This window comes from Molothrus aeneus, chromosome 18, assembly GCF_037042795.1.
Source record: "Molothrus aeneus isolate 106 chromosome 18, BPBGC_Maene_1.0, whole genome shotgun sequence".
NCBI classification, from domain to species: domain Eukaryota; kingdom Metazoa; phylum Chordata; class Aves; order Passeriformes; family Icteridae; genus Molothrus; species Molothrus aeneus.
The window spans coordinates 11,448,420-11,473,326 of NC_089663.1; the positions used below are offsets into that span (position 1 = coordinate 11,448,420).

The 24,907-nt window shown below is 43.0% G+C and overlaps 1 protein-coding gene across 1 annotated transcript in view; it reads left to right on the forward strand.

Annotated features, from left to right (window-relative positions):
- Nucleotides 1-24,110, forward strand: part of IFT81 (intraflagellar transport 81) — a 37,278-nt gene extending 13,168 nt beyond the window's left edge. The window contains exons 8-18 of the mRNA XM_066562232.1: nucleotides 1,137-1,300; nucleotides 3,526-3,621; nucleotides 5,388-5,534; nucleotides 12,657-12,806; nucleotides 14,330-14,458; nucleotides 15,545-15,634; nucleotides 16,570-16,656; nucleotides 17,978-18,049; nucleotides 18,138-18,223; nucleotides 21,784-21,829; nucleotides 22,732-24,110. Coding sequence (XP_066418329.1) covers nucleotides 1,137-1,300; nucleotides 3,526-3,621; nucleotides 5,388-5,534; nucleotides 12,657-12,806; nucleotides 14,330-14,458; nucleotides 15,545-15,634; nucleotides 16,570-16,656; nucleotides 17,978-18,049; nucleotides 18,138-18,223; nucleotides 21,784-21,829; nucleotides 22,732-22,914 — 1,250 coding nt within the window. The 3' untranslated portion in view covers nucleotides 22,915-24,110. The remainder of the gene's footprint in view (nucleotides 1-1,136; nucleotides 1,301-3,525; nucleotides 3,622-5,387; nucleotides 5,535-12,656; nucleotides 12,807-14,329; nucleotides 14,459-15,544; nucleotides 15,635-16,569; nucleotides 16,657-17,977; nucleotides 18,050-18,137; nucleotides 18,224-21,783; nucleotides 21,830-22,731) is intronic.
- The last annotated feature ends 797 nt before the right edge of the window (nucleotides 24,111-24,907 follow it).

Genomic DNA, 24,907 nt, shown 5'->3' on the forward strand with positions numbered 1-24,907 from the left:
TCTCTGTGCTCAACTTCTCTCTGCTTGTGCAGTAGATGAAAGAGATGGAGATTGTGAACTTCTTGTTTTCCTTGGCATTTCATCACAATTCCATCTTCTCCCTAATAAGGAGAGAACTAAAATCCCAACCATAACAAGTTGTTTGAAAACCAAAAAGTACCCTGGATCACCTGGATCATGAAAAATACTCTGAAATACCCATTCCCACTCTCATCTGACATGCAGCTTCTGAATCTTATCGTCCTTGGCACAGGAATTGTAGTTCTTGTAGTCCTTGTCTCTGAGGAATTATTCACTGAACTGCCTGTTGTCAGTGGAGACTGTGCAGTGTCATTTAAATTGATGTTTCCTTTTATTCTGTTGCATTTTTCTATCTGTGAATTGTTCTTATCTTGAGTTTATTTAGAAATGATCTGTTAAGGAGCCTGAATTACTCTGCCTAGAAAGAGCCAAGTCCTCCTGAGCCTGGTAAGGTGTGGGTGCATCAGGCTGGTCCAGCAAAGCTTATAAATGGGGTTGCTTTGTTTTATTGGATTGTTATTTTCTGCATTCTCAGCCTATAAACTGTCCTGAGAGTAAATGTTTGTTCTTTCAAGAAGAAATCTTTACAGGAAGGCAATCTGTGTTCCAGCAGTGTAAAGGCCCCTAAAGTAGGCATACATTAAACTTTGCTCATTTTAAGGCCTTTTTAAATGCCAGAGAGAAAAAAAGTTTTATTTTAAGCATGAATCTCCAAGGATATAATAAATCTATCAATGAGCTAGGCCAAATGAAGATTTTTCTACAGATAAAGGTTCAATGGCTGTTTATACCAGCAGTGTGTGTTGAATTCTGTATCTGACTCAGCTGGAGTTTCCTGTGAGATGGAGTTTTCTTGTTATTAATGAGAAGAATCTCTCAAGGAGCTGATAGTTACATGTTCAAGATAGAGGTGCATAATAAATCCTCTTATATTGTTTAAGATCCAGATTAAAAATTTAAATCAAGTAACTCCCCCTTTCTCTGAGCACTGAAGACTCAAATGTTATGCTGTTATTGTAATCAGCTGCTAAATACTTTATTGTGTTGGGGAAATCAAACTTAATTATCTGCTACATTGCTTTTATAGACACTCACTGATTTAATTTGTTTTTAAGGTTTAATGAAGAAACTAGAAGAGGAGATAAATTTCAATTCCTACCTGGTAAATGAAAAAATACCCAGAGAGATGGAAAGTAAAAAGACTTCAGTGTATTTCTTACAAAAGTTGGTTGCAGAGCCAGCCATGACTCAAGCTGATCTCACTGCCCTGGAAAGTGAGGTGAGGGACCAAGGTGACCCTGATTTGTGTTCTGTAGCATGCTCTGAGCTGCCTGGACTCTGCAATGTTCTTATCCCTGTTCATATCCCACAAAAATGTTTCATTCCCAAAGCAGCCTCCCCGCAGCTGTAAAACCAAAGGTGCCTCCATCTCTAATTGCAAACTCTCTGATAAGGTGTTTTTAAATACCCACAAAAGAGACAGACAGGAATAAACCAGCCCCAAACCAAACCCCAAACCCAGACATATCCTCAGGTGCTCTTGAGGAAATTGTGTTCATTCAGCACTAAAGGGCTGATTTTTCTTCTCTTCAGATTTCACTTGTTTGAAACTCTCCCCGCCATCGAGGGGGTTTATCCCAACATTCCCTGAGGGATGTCTCCTCCTCATCCTCCTCACAAGATGATGATGCCTCAATCCCTGTGCAATGGCTCAGAACTCCTCAGTGTTTGGAAGAGCCCTGCATTGTTTGGTTTAGTTTTTAAGAACAAAGAAAATTTAGGCATCAAATACTTGATTTACCTTTCCAGGCTTTTTCATAAGTTAAAAGCAAATAGTCTCAGAAAAACCCTTATTTGTCAGATATCTCCAGAACATGCAGAGGGGTTTGTTGCCACACAAGTACATTTATATATTAACTCAATGAAGTTTTCCTATTTGCATAATCCTAAATAAAAGATTAAATCCAAAATATAACGTCCTAGAAGAATTTAGAGGAATGCTACTTATTAGTATTTCTATTGATGATAATGATGAAGATTTCCACCAATGTTAGAGGGAAGAAGAGCAGTTTCTTACCAGCTGGTGTTCAACACCCCTGGGATTTCCAACTCAGGCTTTGCCATGAAATGGAGATAATGAGGAAGCAGAGTATCCATCTTAAGGGATGACAGCATTAATAAATGGCAGATTAGGGCTGAAATAATAAACCAGCTCTGTGATTCAGCCTCTGCTTTCCTAGATTAGTTCCTCTAATCAAAACAATATTTGTGGCTGCAGTTATGTCTTTCAGGCATGCTTGAAACCCTGTTTTTTTGCACATTTCTTTTCCAACAGTGTTGTTTGGTTTATCATAATACTTTAAAAAGCTTCAAGTTTTTCTCTCTTTCTCCATGATGTAACCTTTGATTTGTTATATTTTGGAAGTATCTTCTTCTTGAAAGATAATAAAAACATGTCATACACTTGGCTGTAGTCACAGCATGGCCTTAGGCAGCTTTTTTTTTTTTCCCTAAGTAGGCTTTTTATTATCTCAGTGCCTTAAAAAGGAACTGAAGTGCACCAAGCATGTTTCCACCATGCATTTTATAATATTTTATAATATAAAACCCAGGAATTTATTCACAGAAGGGAATTCTTATGCCATTTTCAAATTCAAGCCCATTCTACCACTAATAGAATAGAATTCACAGGACAGTCAGGACAGTTGTTTTGTTTTTTTTTCCCAAGTGTTGGAGTATTTTTAGTCCTATTGAGCAATTTATTTGAGATTCTCAGTTTTCCAAGCACACGGATGTTGCTCCCAGAACTTGCAGGTGGTGCCCAGCGCTGTCCCTGGGATGGCAGCAATGTTCACCCTGCTCCCTTGGCACCAGCAGGGAATTAAAGTTGCTGTGGCTGTTTATTCCATGGCTGGTGGGAGTCCCAGAGCACTGGGAAAGCTGGAATCTGCACTCTGGTGTGGCTGGGAGCTCCAGAAACTTTGGCTGGAGTGAAGCTCAGCAGTTTGGGACTAAGGACAGCCAAGTGCATCTTGAGGCAGGAGGAGAAGGCACCACAGACTGGAATATGATGGTCTGTGACTCTACAAAGTGTTGATGAAATCTTTATCACTTAACCAGATTTGCTTCCCTTTGAACTTCTGTTAAATGGTTGAATGAAAGGGAATTTTAGTTCATGTCAATAAAATTACATTTTTCACTCAGTATGTGGCAATTTCTTTTTTCTGTACCAACTCACTGCATTTTCTCTCCACATGCACCAGTTTACTTCATTTTCAGGGCCAACACCATGGTTCTGCCTTATCATAAAGGCACAGAACTGGAAATGCAAAAACAGCCTCTTCCTGGCCAATACTCAATGACTCACAGAGCTTTTTGGGTCTGTTTCTCTGTTTTAAAAAAAGGAACTGGCTGGATTGTAAGTCTGTGTTGCAAAGCATTTAATTCTTGGAGAAGACAAAGACACCAAGCTCTGTGTCCTTAGTTCTCCACTCTGTCTTGCAGATAGAGGAAGTCACTGCACAAATGAATCAGCTGATTGAGAAGAGGATCATCACCTATGAGCCAACTGATAGTAAATTCTCCATGTATCGCCAGCAGGTAAGGAGGAACAAAATGTGTTTGAAGCAGAAGCAGGAGGAAAAAATCAGTCTCTGATTGGTTTCCATGCTGATTTTTTCCTTTGGTTTATCTGGCATCATCAGTAGAATTCCATTATAATGGAGGTCAGAAGGGAAATAAAGAGTGTTGAACATTTGTATGTTCAGGGCTGAGTCAAAGGTTGCTTTTAGCCGTGCCAGTGAAGGTTCTGACTGCTGTCCTTGCAGCACAGCAGTTCTGGAAGGGGCATTTTGGAGGAGCTGTTTTGGTGAAGTTCCAGCTGTGGATGGATTCTTAGGAGGCAGCATGGGGCTGCCTGCTGCAGCTCTGTCCCTTCCTTAGGTATGACCTAATGCCATTTTTCTCCTTTGCATCTCTTAAGAAGGAATTCTTTGATTTCTCCTCCTGAGGCTGTAAACTAATCTTGCTGTAAAATAGGCTGTCTGGTCCAGTCTTAGTAAATTCCCAAGTTATAAAAAGGATTGATGAACTCAGAGGTTTTCAGAGCTTACCCAGAACCTGAGTGATTCCTCTTCCAGGCTACCTGCACCAATTATCTGGAAGATGTGTGATGCTTATGGTGATGGCTTGAAAAACCAAAAGGCTTAAGTAAAACGTACCAGTGGGAGGGAAAAAATATGGATGAGAAATGTACTGCAGTTCAGTCACAAATGCAAAGTGAAACTCTGATTTATTTTGGATGAGATGCTCTTCCTGAGAGGGAATCCTGCTCTGGAATGTGCTGGACCAAGGAGGGTCCACCTCAGGAGCTGAGGCTGCTGCTGGGAGCTCAGAGCCCAGGGAGCTCTTTGCTTTCTTCTGCCAGGGCCTGGCTTCTGTTTCACAAAATAATCAGCTCTGTTGTCCCCTGGTTTGTCACAGACACCTCGTGCAGCAGAGCTGAGCTCCCACCCCAGCACAATTCTGTTGGAGATTTATTTAGGGAGAAAGCTGGTCCTCTCAGCTGAGTGTGAGAAAGCTGCTGTGTTTTGGCTTCATTTTTTGTAAGTTTTCCCTTTCACATGAAGAAATGAGCCATGCTTCAAATTCCTGTACCTGCATCTAAATGAATGTGTTGTGTTATTTTAGAATATTTTTCAACAGGATACTTTGGCAAGAGAAAAATGCCTTTTTTTTTTAATCCTTGAACTAATGTATACTTGTGCTACCAAATCTGTTCTGGTCAAAACTCAGGTACTATTAAATATTCAGTCTTGTATAAAATATTATTTTTAAGTGTTTTATCTTCTAGACTAAGAAAAAAAAATAATCTGTAATCTACACTATTTCTGTACTTTATTGCTTTATTCATCATCTTTTAGCTATTTGCCAAGTTTTAGTGGCTCAGTTCTGCTTTAGTGTAACATATTTCTGTAGGTTGGAGTAGGTTGGAGTTATAAAAATCTGTATTATGACATTTGTGAAATCTTGGATAACTCTCCAGTTAAGCCATGTTGGTGTATCTTACATATGCACCAAGAGGGACTAAGCAGAAGAAATGAAGCAGGTAAAATGCCTGCCTTTTTCCTCAATGAAAAGGAAAAAATGAGGTGAAGAAATGTAAATCTAAAATGTAAAATACATCAGCTTGAGTCTGGGCAAAAAGGCTGTGCTGGAAACCTCATCCATTCTGGAGAAAGTTGAGATGCTGCAGCCAACTTCAATGAGGTTGTGCTTTAACCTGCTGTATATATTTTATACATTTTAGCTAAAAATCATTTTTCTCCTGATTAAAGAAGGCAATTTTTACGTTAATGATCTTGCAGGCTTCTATCATTTCCCGGAAAAAAGAAGCCAAGGCAGAAGAGCTTCAGGCTGCCAAGGAGGAGATGTCCAGCCTGGAGAAGCAGGTGGAGCAGAAGAACACTCAGGCCCATGGGCTGGGAGGCTCTGAAGTCCTGACTGAGGATGAGGTAGGGATTTGCAGCTGTTTTCAAATGATTCATTTCTCTTACTCACACTGTGCCTAATCCATTGCAAGGTGTACAAGGACTCAGTGTTGGCCTGGATTAATATTCCAAACAATGGCAATATCGTCCCAGTGGTGTGATGGTGAATAACTAACCAGAAAGGTCAATATGATTATAAATAATGTAAAAAATCTGTATGATTATAAAGTATAATACCAGTGACTATCAGAGATGCAATTAGTCCTGTGGTATTTATTACCCACAAAAGTTTTTACTTAAAACCCAAATTTCCCAGACCCTCCTGAGGTTCAGCTGTGACACCACTTTGGCTGGCACAGCGTGGCCAGGCACAGTGAGATTGGCAGCTGTACTGCTCAAAGCAGCTTTTTCTGCTTCAGAAGTTTGCAAAGAATAATGAGCTGCAGTTTGGTACTGGTTTGCCAGCAAAATAAATTGACTTTTCTTCAGCCAGTAATTTTTTCCCAGTTGGGAAGAATCCTGCTAAGGGAACTTAGAGGCAGAGTCACTAAACTAAAGAGAATTTTATCTGCATCATTCTCTGAGTTAATATCATTCTGCCATGTGTTCTTTGCACTGCCATCATTTAGCCAGAAGCACACACTCTTTGCTTGCCTGTTCTTTGGTTTTGTGCTTTTTTTACATACTACTCAGTACAGGGCACGCCCTTTTCAGAAGGAACTCCCTTCCTAATCCCATAGGACGTGGCTGCTCCACAAAATCAGTTACTTTTAAAGGAGTCTGAAAGTGTGGATGAAGAGTTCAGGTGGGAGGAATGGCACAGAGATGTGGAAAATGAAGATGTTGGTTTCTCTCCCCATCACACACTGTTCCCTTTCCCTGGGTAGCAATAATAAGGAACCCACTGCATTAGATTTCTCTCCACTCCAAGGTTTTCAGCTCCAGTGGGCACATTGCTGGAGTCTTTGACAAGTTTTTAAGCAAAAATTAAAGCAGAAAGCTGACAATTTGTGTTTTGTGACATGTGATGGAAAGAAGTGTTTAATTAATCAACAAGAATGTATTACCAAGACAGCAGCATATGTTTTACATTATCTGCACAGGCACTGTAAGGTAAGAAATAATTGTGCCTGTTCTTCAGGAGACAAGAAACTGATCCATAGAAATTTGAGGAGAGCTGGGTAGGAAGGAAACCTCACAACATTGTGAAAGGCTTAGTAATGAAAAACTCAAGTTAACTGTCAGATACAAGGAAGTGGCTCAAGACAGAAAAAGGACAAGATCTGTTTTGGACATGGCCTGCATTCCTTTTGTTCAAATATGTTCTGCTTTTGATTTTTAAAATATTTTCAAGTTTTCATTTTGCAGAGAGAAGGAAAAATGAGCAATTTGGAAAAAACCACTGGCTTAAAATCAGAAGTGTTTGTCTTTTCATAAAAAGCATTTCCTGGTTGTAAAATATTTTCTGCAAGGAAATGTGTACTGGCAAGGAAGTCAATATATAAATCCATGTCCTGTTCATGTTTATTACTTCCTTAGGTGAAGTGCAGTGGTACTCACAGGCACCAGTGCAAAGCAGTAAAAAGGGTGTTTCCTGTGCCTAAAGACTAGGAAAAGAATTGAATTCCTGATGGTTTTTGGTCACTTCTGTTTCAAAGGTCATGGTTTCCTCATCTGGAAGGTGGAGACTGCGATGTTTAATTCTTTGTAAATGCCTGCGGCCAGAATTGCTGCAGAGGGCCTTGGTGCTGTGGATTCTGCATCTCCTCCAAGTCCATGGCAAATGCACAGAGCCACTCCTGCCTCACAGGGGGTGAGAGGAGCCAGGGCTGAGATGAGACAGGGCTGGCAGGGAAGAGGTGATGAAGCAGAAGTGCCATGAGCAGGTTCTCCCTCCCCAGGGAAAGTCTGGGCTCCTCGCTCCCAGCCAACCTCCTGCTGCAGGTTTGTTTCTGGTATGTTCTGCTTCAGAATTTGTATTTTCTGGTTCAGTGCTCCAGTTTTGAGGCAATAGCAGAGGAAATGTTGATTAATGTGGTGGTGAGTCAGTGCTGCAGTTCATGGGGACAGGAGGAGTTTGTCCATTCAGCCTTCACTTCACACTCTGACAGCCAAGAGCATCCTTGCACTTTCCTCTTCCAGTGACACGTTTGACATTTAGTTCCTCCAGTTTTAAAAAGGCAGAAAGAGGGAGTTTTAACAATTAGCTTTGCTGTCTTAAGTTTAAATGGATTTTTTAATCCTGTTGAAGTGCTACAGTTAAAGCATCTCGTAGACCCAGCATTTCTGATCTTTGCTTTGTCTCACTTTGCTCTGTCCTGTTACATTCCATGGCACTCTCAAGACTTGGCAATGGAACAATCAGCACCTTCCAAACTCGTGCTCCCAAAGCAGCATTTGGATCCCCAGCTGAGGTGGTTTTAGCCTTTCCTTCACCAAAAGGCCAGGCCTGGCTTAGGTTTTTAGGTGCTGGTGTTTTGCTTTCTTCCACAGTCATGAAAAGCATTGCACTGGCTGTGAGAGGTTTTACACCTGGATAGAACTCGGCAGAAACAGCAGGGAGTAACCAATTCACTTACATCAAACACAAAAAAGTAGGAATAAATTGTCTTTGTGGATTATGAAGTCTTTTTAAGTACTTCAATCAAAGTGCAGTGAGCAGGGGGCACAGTTGGCAGCTCCTCACTGCAGCTGTCAGATCCTGAAAATTAGGGAATCACATGTTGACACTTGGAATGCTGAATGGTTCAATTACAAGTGATCTTAGGTAAAGCTGGGGTATTTTTAGCTCTTTACACAACCCATTGTACTTTGCAGAGTTCAGCACAGGGCCCCAAGGATGCTGAGTTTCCCAAGGATTCAGAGTTGTCTCAGAGCTGTGCTGAGCTGCAGGAGTGGGAATTAATCTGGCTTTGAGAACAGGGCATGGGAGCTCTCCTCACTTTGTTCACAGCTGTGTGAGGTTGGCACATGCATTTACTAAAGGAGTTTGATCTTTTTTCCATACAAATGCTCATCCATGCCTACCTGCCCCTGGGAAAACAAGACAAATATTTCCATTTGCAAATAGAGAAAGCAGCCTCAGCCCAAAGATCTTGCCACTTTTCCTCAAGAGCTGTTGATCCACCTGAATCTGCCAGAAGCTCCCTGTGACCTGAACCAAACACATGCAGAGATTCAGGAAATCTCCCAGAGCTGAGCACTCCCTCAGCACCCCCTGCCATGGAGAAATCCTGGATCCCACTGACCTGTGAATCTTCCCTGAGCACTGAAAAGGGGTTTTCATGATAGATATTTGGATTGATTCAAAGTATTAGCAATGGCTGCTTTAATATTGCTTGCCTGACCAGAAGCAAGCACTCCTGGAAAATGCTGTGGAAGAGTTTTCCTGGCTGAGCTGTGCCATGAGCAGCCTGTAGGATACTTTCATTTTATTAGACTGAGCTTCTACTGCTCTTATCTTTTAGAAGCTCATCCTTCTATGTCTGAGTTATTAACTCTGTTCCACACTGGCTGTACTAGCTTGAATTTAGAGCCTCTCAGGATAAAAACATGGAAAACCTGTCATGTTCAGGAACTTTTCCTAACTGAATTTTAATACTTTGGACAGTCTGTATCCCATTAATTAGTCTAGTTAGACATTAAAACATCTGTTCCTCAGTTCTTAATGAAAATAGATATAGTCAGCTAAGATTTTCTGCTGCATGAATGCAGAAAATACTATTTTAAAAGACTTGACTCCAAAGTGAGTGATTTATCTGGGATTTGTTCTTTGGAGAAAACAAGCTTTATCCATTTTCTCCTTTAATGATAATCTTGGAATAAGAACCTTGTGAAAACTTCTCCTGGGGCAAATGTGAGGTTAGAGGAAATGAGGGGAGGAGCTTGTAGTGAAAAGCCAAGGCTGCAAAGGGGAGCTGGGCTCTGGTCCTGACCTCAGAGGGCACCAGGCTGGTGTCCTCTCCTGCAGGGGACGACCTGCCAGGCTCTGGATGCCCCTGGAGAAGCCATTTCTACATCCCTGACTGGATTTTGATTTAGGAGTGTTATAGTAATTCCTTCACTAAGTGTGGAGAGACTGAATCTGGTGATGCCAACCTCTTCCAGATTCTAATAAATGGAGAAGCATCAAGTAGGTGCATTGCTGGATTCTTCCAATAAAAATGGAGCATAATCCAGGAAATCTGCCCAGGGATGGTGCATGCCTGTGTTATATGAGAAATTCAAGGCCTGTTTTCATTCACTGTGTTCCATAATCTGCATTCCATGCTTGTTATGTTACAGTCACCCATAAAAATAGCCAAGTGAAAGAGCAGAATCTTTGCTTGCTTTCCCTTGGATGGTTTTTGTGTCTCCAGGGGCTCTGACTGGGCTGACACAGGCTCCAGGCTGCTTTGCTTCCACTGCTCTCTTAGTGCCAGCACTTGGTTCTCATCCAGCCATTTCATCTCAGGAGCTGCAATAACTGCTGGTGCTCAATTGCTTGAGAAAGAAAAGCTACTGGTGGCCATGGCCTTGACTGGAACATCACTCATGGGCAGATCCATGGGAATTCCAGGATGAGCCTGCTGAGGTTGGACACAGGGAGCAGCTGCCTCAGTCTATGGGAAAGTGCTGCTGCTCAGGAGTGGATTCCTCTGGTTACTTCACTTGAAAGTGGTGTGGCCACACAATGTTATTTCTCTGTGAACTTTTCCAATTACTGAAAGGACCTTTCACCACAGGAAAATGCAGTGTTTTGTGGCATTGATTTCTCATGTACACATGAGGTGTATAAAGCCTCAGGAGCAATGCTCACACAGATGAAATCATGGGTATTTTATATGTTCTTTTAATTTTTGGAAACCTATGGAATGACTCTCAGCTTTTAGGCTGAATAAGCCTAATTTTGCTGTAAGATCCCTACAAGCTGCTGATTTAAGTAGAGTCAAATCTAAGAGCTCCAGCTCAGAACTTGGCCCTGGATCTAAAGGAGCCTTCAGTCAGTGAGATTTTGAGGAGCTAATCTGTGCTGCTCTTGGAGTAAATAAAGTCCTTTGAACACTTTGCCAAATTATTGATTTATTTTTGACACAGACGATCACTTTGCTACTGTTGTTTATATCTGTTTTACCTTGTTTGCTGCAATAAGAGCTGTGTGAAAGGTTAAGTTTGCTTTAAAAAGCCAGAGGTTTTTTAACCTCCTAAAAGGAACAGATTTCAGTTGTCACTGTGAGCAACTTGTAGTTCATTTGGGATGAAATTTGTATTATATATCCTAAGTTAATCAACTAATAATAGAACAGTGGTGGAATTGGTTCGTTAATCAACAAGATCCTTTGACTTCCATTGTAAAATACATTATGCTTTGAATATTGAATATGCAAATACCCTACCTCCCACTCGAGCTATTTTCAAGACCTTTAAAGTGAAGAGAATTCTAGTTTGCTTTTCATCCTGGGATGCACTGACAGAAGATCATTCAGATTTGATAGCTCTGTGTGGTCACATATTAAGTTTAATCCTTTACCTCATTCTTTATTATGTTCCACTGGTTAAATGAAATGTCCCAAGGATCAAGACAGATAGCTGTGCTTCCCTTAGACTTTCCTCAGCTGGTTGGAGAGATTGTATTTATGCTTTTGTAATCACTTGGAAATCACAGAAAGCTTGGTATTGTCTAAGCAATTAAAGGGAAAAAAAAGTCTTTTGTATAAATGAAGAGGATGTGATTGAATTTGCTATGAAAAGGAATGAGTTTGGTGCTACTGTGTTAAATGTGCCAGGGGCTCAGGTGACCTTGTGTATCCTTGTCCTGGGTAGTAGCAGGATGTAGGATGTTATCCCAAAGCCTCACAGAGGCCAATCTGCATAGAGCACATTGAGTAATTTGTGGGTTTGTTCTTTCACCAAAAACGTTTATAGCTTTTGGCTTTAAAAATAGTTCTGGAGCGTAGCAAGAGAGAGGCAGCTTTGGCCTAGATATTGCACAGGATGGCAGATGAACAGGGTTGATTTCACTGTGGGCAGTTTGCCCAGGACACTTTTTATAGAACATACAGTTACTCTGGGGGTTCTTAGCCTTTGGTCACATTGGGGGTTTGGGTTTATTCTGTGGAAGGGAGAGAGATAATTTCACAAAAAGAAAAATTAATGTAAATTTTGAAATTTAAGTTATTTTATGTTTGAATTTCAAGCCTGTATCAGTGGGAGTGGGATTAATTTTCCTCCTGGGGCTGCCTGGTCTGTGCTCCCTGCACACACTGAACACCTCCTCATCCAGGAGCATTCTGAAGCCTGTTCTTACATCATTTACTCTCATAAATTTTATTTGCTTTGCATCTCTGGATCTGAATGCATTTTTTGAGCTGTGACTGGCATTTACCTTGCAGCTCTGATGTAAAATCCAACAATAAGAGCTGAGACTGCACAACAGATGGAAAACATTAAAGTACAGAAAAATCTTACCTGCTTGTTTCAGCCCCTGGTGCTTGTGTTACAAATTGAACACACACAGGTCCAGGTGTGAATTAGCTAAGGCTGTTGGACTGTAAGGATTTTTATTATTTTACTCAATTTTTAATAAAAATATAAATTCTCCGTTGCTTTAGATTTTGAGTGAAATAGATACTGCATTTCTCTCTTTCTATGTTTTTATTTTCCTGGCTTTGAAAACTTAGCCAGCAATATCATCCAGGTCTGCAGGAGTCAAGGAAAGAGAGCAACAAGTTTTAACTACAGAGAACATTTAAAAAAGGAATCTTTTCCCATGTCCTCTTTCCTTCCAATTTAGCTGCTGGCTATTACCATGTTTTGGTCTGCAGGGCTGGGGCTCTGGTACAAGTGCAAATTACCGTTGCATTAAGTTTTTATTATCCATGACTCCCAGAACGTTTTGCAAGGAGTATTTACTTTTCCAGCTGTCAAATGGTGGCAAGCAGAAGGGAGTGATCTCAGGCCTGCAAACCAGTGAGCTGGGACAGAAAGCAGAGGAGCTGCTTTTCCTTGATCTCCGTCGGTGAACAAACGCAGAGCTGAAAATAAATAGACCTTGGGCATCCTGAATCCCAGCCCTCTGTTCTAACCACTGCATTTTGGATGTGCAGGACACAGAGGACAATTCCACTGGATGCTGTGCTAAGGCCCTGTTGCTGTCTCTCCCTCCAGTTCAAGCAGTACGTGAGCAGGCTCCGCAGCAAGAACACGCTTTACAAGAGGAGGCGGCAGGAGGTGGCGGCAATCACGGCCGAGTACGGGATCCTGCAGAGGACCGAGGAGCTCCTGCGGCAGCGCCACCAGGCCACCCAGCAGCAGCTGGTACCCTCAGCTGGGGCTGCTCCCCTCCTTCCCTGCCCTGGGAGCAGCCTGAGCACCCCAGGGATCCTGCTGGGTGTTGTGTGTCAGCTCCTGCTGCTCCCCTCCCTCCCTGCCCTGGGAGCAGCCTGAGCACCCAGGGATCCTGCTGGGTGTTGTGTGTCACCTCGTGCTGCTCCCCTCCTTCCCTGCCCTCCCTGGAGCAGCCCGAGCATCCCAGGGATCCTGCTGGGTGTTGTGTGTCACCTCGTGCTGCTCCCCTCCTTCCCTGCCCTGGGAGCAGCCTGAGCATCCCAGGGATGCTGCTGGGTGTTGTGTGTCACCTCGTGCTGCTCCCCTCCTTCCCTGCCCTGGGAGAAGCCTGAGCACCCCAGGGATGCTGCTGGGTGTTGTGTGTCACCTCGTGCTGCTCCCCTCCTTCCCTGCCCTCCCTGGAGCAGCCCGAGCATCCCAGGGATGCTGCTGGGATTATTCCAATGTGTATCACCCTGTGCTGCTCCCCTGCCCTCCCTGGAGCAGCCTGAGCATCCCAGGGATGCTGCTGGGATTATTCCAATGTGTGTCACCTTGTGCTGCTCCCCCAGCCCTCCCATCCCAGGATGCTGCTGCCATTATTCCCCCATTATTCCAATGTGTATCACCCTGTGCTGCTCCCCTGCCCTCCATCCCAGGGATCCTGCTACCATTATTCTAATGTGTATCACCCCCAGCTCCTGCTGCCCTCACTGAAGGAGCCTTTGGGGTAGAAAAGGGATTTTTAGCTGTTAACTCTGAGGCTGCTGTAGTTTGTGGCCATCAGGACTGGTCTGCAGCTTCTTTTTAGACTGAGGGGCCTGACCCTGCTTTTTAAAGTGGATGGTAAATCTGTACAAGTGCTGCTTAGGGCAAGGCTGGATGCTTAAATTACTTTTTGGTATCCATAGATGTAGTGAGGGCTTAGAGAATGACCAGCAGCAAACAGGATCCAAGTTACTGCTCTAAAATATATAGGAATGGTATTTAAAGAAAGAGCAGGCAAGCACCCACAATTTTTAGAAGGAAATGTGTTTAAATTTAAAACGGATAAATCTTCCCTAAGCCAGAAGGATTTCTGCTCTGGATAACTGTAAGCATCCCAAATGCAGGAACACTCTGTGGTATTTTCTTCCAATCCCTGTGTTCTTGTTACCAAAATACTTTACAAAATAATTTGCTGTATCTTTTGATCAAGCAGACAGATTTTACACATTGAAATTCTTCAGAGCCTGACCTCCAGCCCGTTTTGCTCTGTGGAAACTCTGTTCACTTCACTGGGCATTGGATGACCAAATATTGTATTTACAGAGGGGTTTTATTGTCCTGCTGTTCATGCACGGGATAAAATCTACTTTTCTGGAAGCTAGATTAATTATAATAAATTGATTAATAAAATAAATTAATTATAGTACTTACCCTTTTTACTTCTTCACAATATTTAGCTCCAAGAAGGAATTTGCTGTTTCTTGGTTAATGGACTCACATCCAGCATTGATTGTTTGTGTCTGCAGCAAGCAATTGAGGAGAAGAAAGGAATCTCTGGATACAGCTACACCCAGGAGGAGCTGGAAAGAGTCTCTGCAGTGAAGAGTGAAATGGATGAAGTGAAAGGCCAGACATTAGATAACATGTCTGAAATGGTGATTTTTTGTCTTAAACTATTGCATTTCCTCAGTTTGAATATCTGGTTCCTCAGCATATAAAACCCAATTTAATCTTTTTGTTTGGGTTTATAAATTTCCTTTAATCTGTGTTTATACATATATATAAATATTTCTAACAAACACATCTGCAAAGATGATCTTGACAAAGTTTACTAAAATGTGCATTTATTTTCTTTAAAATCCTGCAAATAAATCCTTCTTTTCTCCCCTTCAGAAACTTTAGGGATATCAAATCTTCTTGCCTTTGATTTTTTACCTTTTTCATGATTTCAGAGGTGGTTTCATATTTGTTCTTATTTGACACATTATTTGAAAGAGATGAATGGTTTGAATCTGTAATAGAGGCTTTTTCTAAAATGTTTGTAAATCACTGGAGTTAAGCATTTGTTGAAAAGATACTTAATATGCTTAAAGAGCTAAATAGCTTGTCTTTTTCTTTATAGCCTGATTTTCAATTGCCCTTAGAACTGTCATGTTTTAATTTACCTGCCCACATAGCCATAGAAGCAAGAAAGAACTTGAATTTCTAATTTAAAAATATTATAAGAGAGCAAAAAGCAAAATAGCATCTTTTTAACTCATTAGGGCACTTCTAGAATACAATGGTGTAACTAAAATAGAATTGCTCTCAAACAGAAAGGTGGATGCAATTTGAATTTTCAGTCTAAATATATCAAAGTGACTCAGTTTCAGCATTTTCAAGCTTTATTTAACCTATGCAAGCGTATTTGTTTTCTTAAGGATTTGTTCCTTTCTCTGAGCCCCCTGTGTGCATCCCCTCCATCTCCCCTGCTCCTTCAGCTCTTTGGTGTCTGCCCCAAGGGCCGTGCCCTGGGCTTTGTTGGGATGTCCTCAGTTGGAACTGTGGGAATGGCCCCACTGCCAGATGGGCTTTTCCCCTTTCTTAATTAGGCCTGAACCTCATTTGGATAATTAAGGTTTCATCACACATTTTTTCCTCTCCGTATTTTGGTTTACTTCCCTTTCTTTTCACATTCCTAATTACATAAATGTACAATTAGGGTTATAGAGTTAATGAATATTATTCTGGCCCTTTCTCAGGTGAAGAAGCTGAATGCCATGGTGGCAGAGAAGAAGGCAAGCCTTGCTCCTGTCATCAAAGAGCTGAGGCAGCTGCGTCAGACCTGCCAGGTTTGTAGAAACTCCCCTTTCTTTCTGTGTAAACCGAGTCAAACCCACAAATAAATCCAATTTCCAGATCTCTGAAGGGCTCCACAAGGACATGATCAACTCTGAGGGAAAGCTGGAAATAGCAGAATGTGTCAACACCGTTTGCAGCAAGCAACGTGCTAAAGGTTGGGATTTGTAAAAGCTGACACTGCAGGCACAGAATTCAGTCCTTTATAGCAATTTAAAAAATTCCTACATCAGGGAAAAATGTGAAAAGTCATAGTTCAAACCCAAAGCAAAGCTAGTTTCAGGTTAGTTGCAAAGTTATTTCTGTATTTCAGCACTGGTGATTCCAACCAACACTGTTTTTCTGAGTGGATTGCAGATAACTTCTCATCCAAATATTGGCTACATTGATCTAATTCCTGCTTTAGTCTGTGGCTCTAACAAATTTGTCCATTTGTTCTCAAAATTTTATAGAGAGCTGGGGAAAAAATGTCTTTTGGGTGTACAGCTGCCATAAGTTGGCTCATTACCATGGAATTAAATAAACTGATCCATTTATCTATCAGTGAAATTTCCAAAAATCCTACTTTTAATGGTTCCATTCAAAGTTGTCAGCAGATGAAATCCAGCAAAGGGGTTGATTGTGCACAAGTGGAAATCTGGCTTTTCATAGGGAACACTTAGAGTGATCCTTTCTTAATGTCTATTTTTATAATTATTTGTTCTTTTTCTTCTTGCAAACACAGCCTTGTTACCCTGGCAGGGAACAGAGGGAATTTCCTTCTCTCTGATCCCCGGGATGGGGGGGTTGGTGGCTTCCCTGTGTAATCACAGCCAGTGAGGGTCACACTCCAGCAGCTGGGGCTGGTGTGTGAGGGGCCTGAGTGTCACATGCCAGCCAAAGGAAGATTTCCCTTTCCCTGATGTGCCCTTTTGCCCTTTTCACCAAGGAGTTAACTCAGGAACGTGAGGAGAAGAAGATGCACTATGACAGTTGTGCGGCCGGGCTGGAGACCAATCGCTCGGCGCTGGAGCAGGTGAGCTGGGCTGCCTCTGCTCCTGCCTGCTGCACTGCACTGCACTGCATTGGTGCTGGGCTGCAGTGCTGCCCTGCCTCCTCAGCACGAGCAAAGTACAAATCAGTGAGTCAGGGGGACCCCAGGCCGTGCCTGGAGCTGCTCTGGGGTGGCTGCAGTCTCACAGGCCCTGAGCAGCAGCACAGGGGCTCAGGGTGCTTCGTGCAGCTCTGATCAGCAAGGAGGTGAGTCTGCCACAAATGCTGCTGCCCTGCAGTGTCTGTTAGGGAACAGTTTGTCCATAAAATAAAGATTAATTGATCAAGACAAACCTTTATATGTAGTTAGCAGTTTCACTGCATTAGCAACAAATTCAGTGGATAATTAATGACTGAAACTGGTGGTGAGGAGACTTCATTAAGTGGGACAGTCTTGTATTCCTGCTTTGTCTCGCTCCATCACTCCTGTGAATTTTGACTGGGCTTGGTTTCTCAAGGCCTTGCCCTCAGAAGATTTACTGCAAGGTAAACAGGGAGTTTAAAGTGTGGGTGGATATACAGACAGTTATTTTCCTCCTCTAAATGTTCCTTCCTACCAGATGGACCTGGTATGAAATGGACCTTCCAAAGGAACTATTTTACAAGAGCAATCGAGGCTTTTCTTCTTGGCAGACAAGTCCCAGTCATTTTCTACCAGGTGGTGACAATCACAGCCACTGACTGAGCTGGACAGGAGTTGAACTGTAGAATTCAGTTTTCCAGCTGATGGTCTGGAAATCACACACTGACAGAGCTCTGGAATTGCAAATGCTGTGCAGCCTGGAATGAGTACAGGAATTCCACTGGGATCATGAGGCTTTTTGGGAATGGACCATTTAGAGATGGGAGCAACCCACCATGTCCAGATTCCTCCATGTAATTATTGATTGGTGATTAACCTACTATTGGCGTGTCTGTAGCTTCTAACATGCACTTTGCAGATATGTTCTAGGAAGTGCTTGTTCACAGCTGTGCCTGGCACTTCAGATGTGCTGAGGAACAGGAGTCTTGGCAGCACTGCTGAAGTGTCTGTTACAAGTCAGGCATTAATAAAAACCTGTTAACAGCCATTTTGCATCTCTGACTGTGACTGAAACTGCAAATCTAAAACCACTCAGTTGTCTTTCACTCTGAAAGAGACTTGTGAGAAGCCCAAATTTTATAAACATTTGAGAAGTTGTCAATTCAGGATTATTATTACTATTATTAATATTATAAACTCTCATGGTTTATATGGCAACACAGGGCATCTCCTGGGAGCTTGCAGTCACCCTGTGCTTTGGAATTTTCCTCTTTTCCCACAGGAAGTGAAAGGGCTTCTTGAGGAGTGTGCCCAGGAAGAGAGCAACTACCGTTACATTAACTGCATGAAAAGGGTGAGAGCACAAACAGTTCAGAGCGAAACGAAATGGCAATTATAATATACACACCCAGGTATGTATTTGATGATGTGTTTCTTCCCAGAGCCTGGAGGTCCAGCTGCAGCGTGCCAAGGAGGAGATGAAGGCCTACGTGTCCCCAGAGCCGCAGGAGCGGCGCAGGGCGGTTCGGTGAGCGGGGCAGGGCTCTCTGCCCCTGGCAGGATTCTGTCCCCTCAGGGTCACCTGAAGGAGATTCACAAACTGAGGCTGAAGTCAGGAATTTTCTCATTGGCATTTGGGGTGGAGGAGTTCACCTGATAAATTTAGAAACACTATAATAATCTAAAAATAAGCATCTGGGATTCCAGCCTATACTGCTGCGAACGTACGAGTTCTGTCAGACAGAGCAGGAGGTTTGCCCCTCCCACTGGAGATTTCAGCCCAGGACAGGCTTTCACTGGAAGCCCCAGACTCTGAGGATGGTTCTGCACCATCCCATGAACCTCCATCCTTACCCTCAGTTTCAGTGACTCCAGTAAAAAGCCACTTCCTTCATCCCATGACTCTTTTCAGGACCCCTCGCCTTTGACTGGCAGCAAGAGAAACAGGAAATACTATAAATTGAGCTGCTGATTATTTTTGGTGTAGTTTTCTATTTTAAATATTAATTTTTCCTGCCAAAGATGGAAATGTTTTCTGAGAATGAGATATTTTAGATTCATTATCTGTGCTAAGTCTAAATGTTACCATGTCATAGAGATTTTTTACACTTAACTAAGTGTAACTTAACTAAATATTTTTGTGAAAGTATCCTGTTGAAAATTTTGTGTATGTTCAATCTTCTAATACAACGTAAAAGCTGAAACAAAATTCAGGCAACAGTCAACAAACTGTTTCAAAATTAAGCATCAGGAAAATCCAAAACATTTATAATTTCCAGTTGGTAAAAGTGTCAAAATACTCAGGGCTTATTCTTCATAATTAGCTCTTCAAAATTTCAGAATATTGCAAGAAATAGAAATTCTGTTTTCCAGAAAAGTAAATATTAGATCCTTGTTGTCAACAAAATAATCCAGTTGGGTGTCAGTAGTTGTACAAGGTGGTCTTTGCTTTCCCACCACAATATTTCCCAGTCATGAACATTTATCAAAACAGTTTTAAAATTCATGTTTGCTCAGTTTTATGGCCATTGATAGGGAAATGTGTCAGACAGTGAGAAAACTCCAGGGATTCTCTCAGGAGAATCCATCAGACCCTTTCCACTGGTACCAGTGGAGCTGCAGCTCCATGGTGTAGAAGAGGCAGAGATCACCAGGAAGGGAAGGACCAGAGTAACATTTATCACAGAGAGCTTCTGCAAGGATGTGAGGCATGGGAGTGCTCAATCACTGGGTACTACAGAGTGTAGGGAAATAAGAGTAAGCAAAGAATCAGAACTACAGACGTTGGGGAGGATGAGGAAAGAAAAGGCTGAGAGGGCTCTTGCTCTATTTCACAAAATAATGAAAGGCTGTAGGAAATAAACATTTATCTAATGAAGGAAAGATGAAACAGCACAATAAAGCAGAAGGCTGAACAGATAAAACCTTAGTGATGATGTGAATATTCATGAGGATGAGGACCTGAGGCAGCAGGGTCAGACAGTGGGGAGTGGGAGCTCAGGTTGGTTCACTCCAACTCAAATCCTGGGAATTGAGCATCCAGGATGTGGGGATTGAGCATCCAGGATGTGGGGATTGAGCATCCAGGATGTGGGATTGACACAGAGCAGCCATCAGAGCCAGTGCTGGGATGGAGCAGGAGCCCAGCCGTGCAGTCCCGGTACGGGGAGGGAATGTGAGCAGGCTGGCACCCCCCTGTGCTGTCCCTGTTTCACTTCCCCAGTCTGGAAATGATCCTCCCACAGGGATCAGCCAGTCCTGACCTTGCTAAGAGGTCACAGAGCTGTCTCATTTCAGTGAGTTACAGCAAAGTTCAGTGGAGAGATTGTGGCAAAATATAAAATGAGACGATGACATTTTTCTCTAGACATCCCTTTAGAACCCGAATGTATTTTTCAGCAAGTGCTGGAATGTAAACGGAGTAAAAATGAACCATAAATAGAATTGCACTTTCCTAACAACGTATTGAACAAAAAATGTCTTCATTCAGACCCTCTTTATTGAATATAAACTCTCTGTTCCGTGCAGTCACTTGTTAGGAATGTGAAAAGTTAATTTTCTTTTCTAAAAATAAAAAGTTGTAGGGTTTTAACAAAGTTATTAAGTTACATTCTTTCCAGTCATCATTATAAATAGTAAAGAAAAACTTACTAGGAAAGACATAAAATCTTCTGATGATTACTTTAAAAACTCTACTTAAAAAAAAAAGAGGGTGTTCTGGAGGCCAAATGTGTGAGAACATGTGCTGTGTGCCAGGGCAAAGAACAGCTTCAGCCAGGATTGCTGGGATCAGTGGGACAGCACAGCACCTGGAGCAGCCTCAGCACAGCTCTGCTCTGTTCTGGCTGCAATTGTCCAAGAGCAAGAGATCCTAAAGTGATCCAGCTCTGTTCCTGTGGAGGCAGGAGCAGCTGGCCCAGGCCCAAGGGCTCCAGTCAAAGGCCTCCAGTACCTGGGAGAAAGGGAAGGAATAAGGGAACACAGAGCTTTGGGTCCACACAGCTGCTCTCACACTCCAGGAAACCCTCTCAGGTTCTGGCATCGTGAAGGGGAACATTTCTTTCTGGAAATCAGGATTTCTGTACTCAGAGGTCATCTACCCTGAGCCCTTTGGGAAGCTCTTTAAATGAGCTGGGTTATTTGGAATTCCTTTAGCTGATTCTCACACCAGAAAAATGTAATAATTACACACAAAATAGAATTGATTTTTTTTCCAAATGGCTCAGTGCACAGGTTTTTTTTCTATTGTCACATTTCAGAAAAGCTAAAGATAAGTGCCTGTGCTGTCTGTGGCCGGTGCTGTTGTGGTTTGCATATTTTACTGCCAGGGGTCATGTGTCAGCTTTGGGTATGGCAGAGAGATGAGGCCACCTGGTACAGACAGAGGTGACCAGCCAGGGCTTTCCATGCTGCAAGTCAGCATTAACACTTCTCAGCCTGTACTCAGGCCTGAAATGTGAGGGCTGTGCTGGGAGAGGAGCGTGCAGCATTGCCACTGCACTCAGTGGCCTGCTCAGGCCTGGGCTGAAACGCCATTTCCCCTCATTCCTGGCCATTTCTTCTCATTCCTGGCCATTTCTTCTCATTCCTGGCCATTTCCCCTCATTCCTGGCCATTCCCCCTCATTCCTGGATTTTCCCACTCATTCCTGGACTCTCCCCCTCATCCCAACCCTGCATTGACAGCAGTTAAGGGCTGTGGGTCTGTGCATTCTGACACCTGTATGAGTGAGGCTGTGGCTCCCCTCGGGATGTCACCAGGATAAATTAATTACAAAAAGGATCAGGGTCTCATCTGCATGGCCTCACTGTTGCCCTCAAGCTGGAAGGAGCAGTGATCATGGCCTGCTTCAAAAATGTAAGAGACCTTAGCCAGGATCACTTCTCCCAGCTGCACAGCTGAGACAAGGAGATCTGATACTTCATATCAAGGATTCATTTTGCCAATGACAAAAAGGTTTCTTTGTGTTTCCTCTTCTGTCTCATTTATGAACCTCCCAATACTTCCATCATTTTCCATGTTTGCATCATTATTCTGTCCTGTTACGCAGAACCAAATCATGATAAAATGATTTTATGTTTCCTTTAGAGAACAGTATACACGAATAATCCTTGAACAGGAAAACCTTGGGAAGGTAAGAATGAGGCTTTTACCTTGTACAGCCATTGAACAGTTTGTATTTTTGTGGGGCTGTGGTCAGTCTTTTATAAAAAGCATTGTGCAGCCTGCAAAGAAAATTCCATCACTGCTGGCATTGGTAATTAATACCCTGGAAAAGGATCCTGCTCCCTCCTCAGGGCTTGATTTCCTGCAGGGAATAGCATGAGCTGCTGTAAGGGATAGGCAAACAGCTCAATGTGACAGCACATTCCCTGAAAACCCTTTGGATAAGAGCCTGAACAGGGGCATAACGAACTGTGCCAGCTCAGATTTTCTGTTGTATATAAAGCAACCTGTTGAAGACAATAAATTGTGAGCCTGTCACCCTTATCACTGCTGCTAAAGGCCAGGGGATCAGCAGTGTCAGACAAAAGCAGTTGTCCAGTTTTAATCTTGTCTGAAGCTCAGATCAGCAGGGACAGGCTGGGCTTAGCAAGTCACACCAAACAGCTTTTATTAATTTCCTTTTCTTACTCAGTCAGTGATTTTTACAGGTCTGGGCTGCCTCTCTTAAGAATCAGGAAGGGGTTTAATTGTAAAACATTGATTTCGTGTTCGAGTATCTTGGTGTGAATCCATTGCATGTTGTACCTTGATACTGCAAGGGCTCTGCATGGAAATGATGTCAGATTTTTAGCATAAGTTCTCAAATAGATAAGACTAGACAGTTAAAAACCATGGAAATAGTTGTCAATCCATACAAAGAACTAAGTCCCAGGTGTTAATGCCTTTAGCACTTGAAGAGAGTGTTATCAGTGTGAACAAAACAATATTTCCATAGCATATAAATATCTCTGTCATTCCAAGCTGCTTATGTGAGCAACTTTTGTGGTGTAGAGCTGTTGCAGAAATCCAATATTTTTGTATTTTTAACAGAAACTGCGAGAGAAACAGAAAGTTGTACGGGAAAGTCACGGGCTGAATATGAAGCAAATGAAAATGTGGCAGGACTTTGAGAAATTAATGGAATGTAAGAGAGAATGTTTTCTGAAACAACAAAATCAAGCAGCCATTGGTCAGATCATTCAGGAAGGAGGTAAAGATAGGCTTGTGTTATGAATTCTTCCTCCTGATACCCACATGAAGTAGGAGGACTCTTGTTAAATACTGTTGCTTTCATCAATTCTACAATTTTTGTACATGGTTTGGTGTTGGTGCATAAACAGAGAGAGCAAAGAACCCCTCTGGAAGCTTTTGCTCCATGTCTCAGTGCCCGTGTGCCATGGCTGGGAGGGCTGCACTGGGCTGAACCTGCTCGTAAATCTGTGTTTTAGGAGGCTGGGAATGGCATCTGCAGGGAGATCAAAGGGAAACAAATCCTCTGCAGGGTCACAGAAAACTCATGTAATTGCTCTGCCTCTCATTCTCTATCGATAAGGTTACATTTTTGCAAGGCCTGAGAGTCTTGATGTTGTATAATTGTGGCCCTCCTGGCTTGGCCCTGTTGTCCCCATTGTCCTTAGCCAGGCAGTGTGGCAGCAGGAGCTGCTGGCCTGGCCCCAGCACTCCTGGCCATTCTTTCCTTGCACAGTTGAGCTCAGCTGATTGCCTGGAGAACAATCACTTGGATTCTGAGCTTTTTCCATTATCTTTTGCTGCTGTTTTTTTTAACAGAAGTTTTTTCCTTGCACATTTACCCCCTTTGTATTTTCTGAGAGTGAAAATGTAAAGGGAGCTGGGCTGAAGCTTTCCCCAGGGAGGAGTTTTGAGCTGTTTTGTCTGCACAGTGCAATTCCAAAGGGATTACACACACACAGAGAGGGTCATCCCAGGGCTGGAGGTTATCCATGGATGTAGATATGGCCCAGGGGTTCTTGCATCTGGCCTGGAGTGCAGCCCTGAGCTGGGAGCCTCAGGCAGCTGTCCCTGCCCTCAGAGGTGGCCCAGGGGCACAGGGATGGAGGTGAGGACTGAGTGTCCCTCACATGTCACCATTCCAGATGAGCACTCCTGGCCCTGCCACAGATCAGCAGCACAGAGAGAATTCTGTGGGACCAGAGCTCCTGCTGCTCTCCTTTGCCTTACTGGATTCCTAGATAGGTTGGTGGGGTTTTTTATAGTTTTTCCTGTTTGAAGTAGAGTGTCTTTTTTCAGGATATAAAAAGAGTAATTTTGCTTTCTTTGATACCTAACTATGAGATCTTCTGCTAGTTTCTATATCCAGAGAGTTTGGGAATTATATATAGAGTTCCTGGTTTGCCTTTGCATTAAATATATTTGTTAACAGGACTAAAATAAAAACTGGCAAAACTACATTTTGACTGTATGGTATTCTTCTTTTTTACATTTTTTAGGTGAAAGAAGGAAATGGTTGGTGGCTGGGTCACAGGAAAAAGGGGTTATTTAATGACATTTCTTTGAGAAGCTTCCAAAGGGCTCACAGTGTGAGGAGTGGGTCTCAGCTCCACAGATCCCAGGACATCCTCATGCCAGCCCTCCCACGCTGCCAAATAGCTGGAGATAGTTTTTCCCAACAGCTGCACACTGACCCCACTGTCCCAGGCCAGGGAGAAGAGCAGGGTGCCCCTGGCACAGGGGGAAGGCACAGGCACAGGTGGAGCTGTGCCACCACCCCCTGCCCCCAGGAGCTGATTGCTGCAGGATTCAGTGGGGCAGGGAAGGGATCTCTGGCAGGAGGGAGAGCTCAGGAAAGGCCAGGCCGTGTGGGGTGGGCACAGCCATCTCCAGGGACACCTGGGTGCTTTGTGCCATCATTCCCAGGGTGCAGAGCTGCAGGAGCCATGGCAAAGCCATCCCTGGACTCCCAATGGGGGCGTTTGCTGAAGGCTTGACAGCAATAGGAAAATAACAGACCAGGAGATGTGAGACACGCTGAAAACGTGGGATAATCACCAAAAATGGACATTTAGGTTACTCAGGGATCAGCCTGTGGTTCACAGTCACTAGACAGGGCAGGGAGAGAGGGGATTTCATAGACTGGAAGTCAAAACTTTTAACCAAACCTTAGAAATCCTGTTTGACTGGACCATTTACACAAAGATGTATGACAGGGATTAGCCTGCTGCCCAGGGAAAAGCAATGCCTTGGAAAT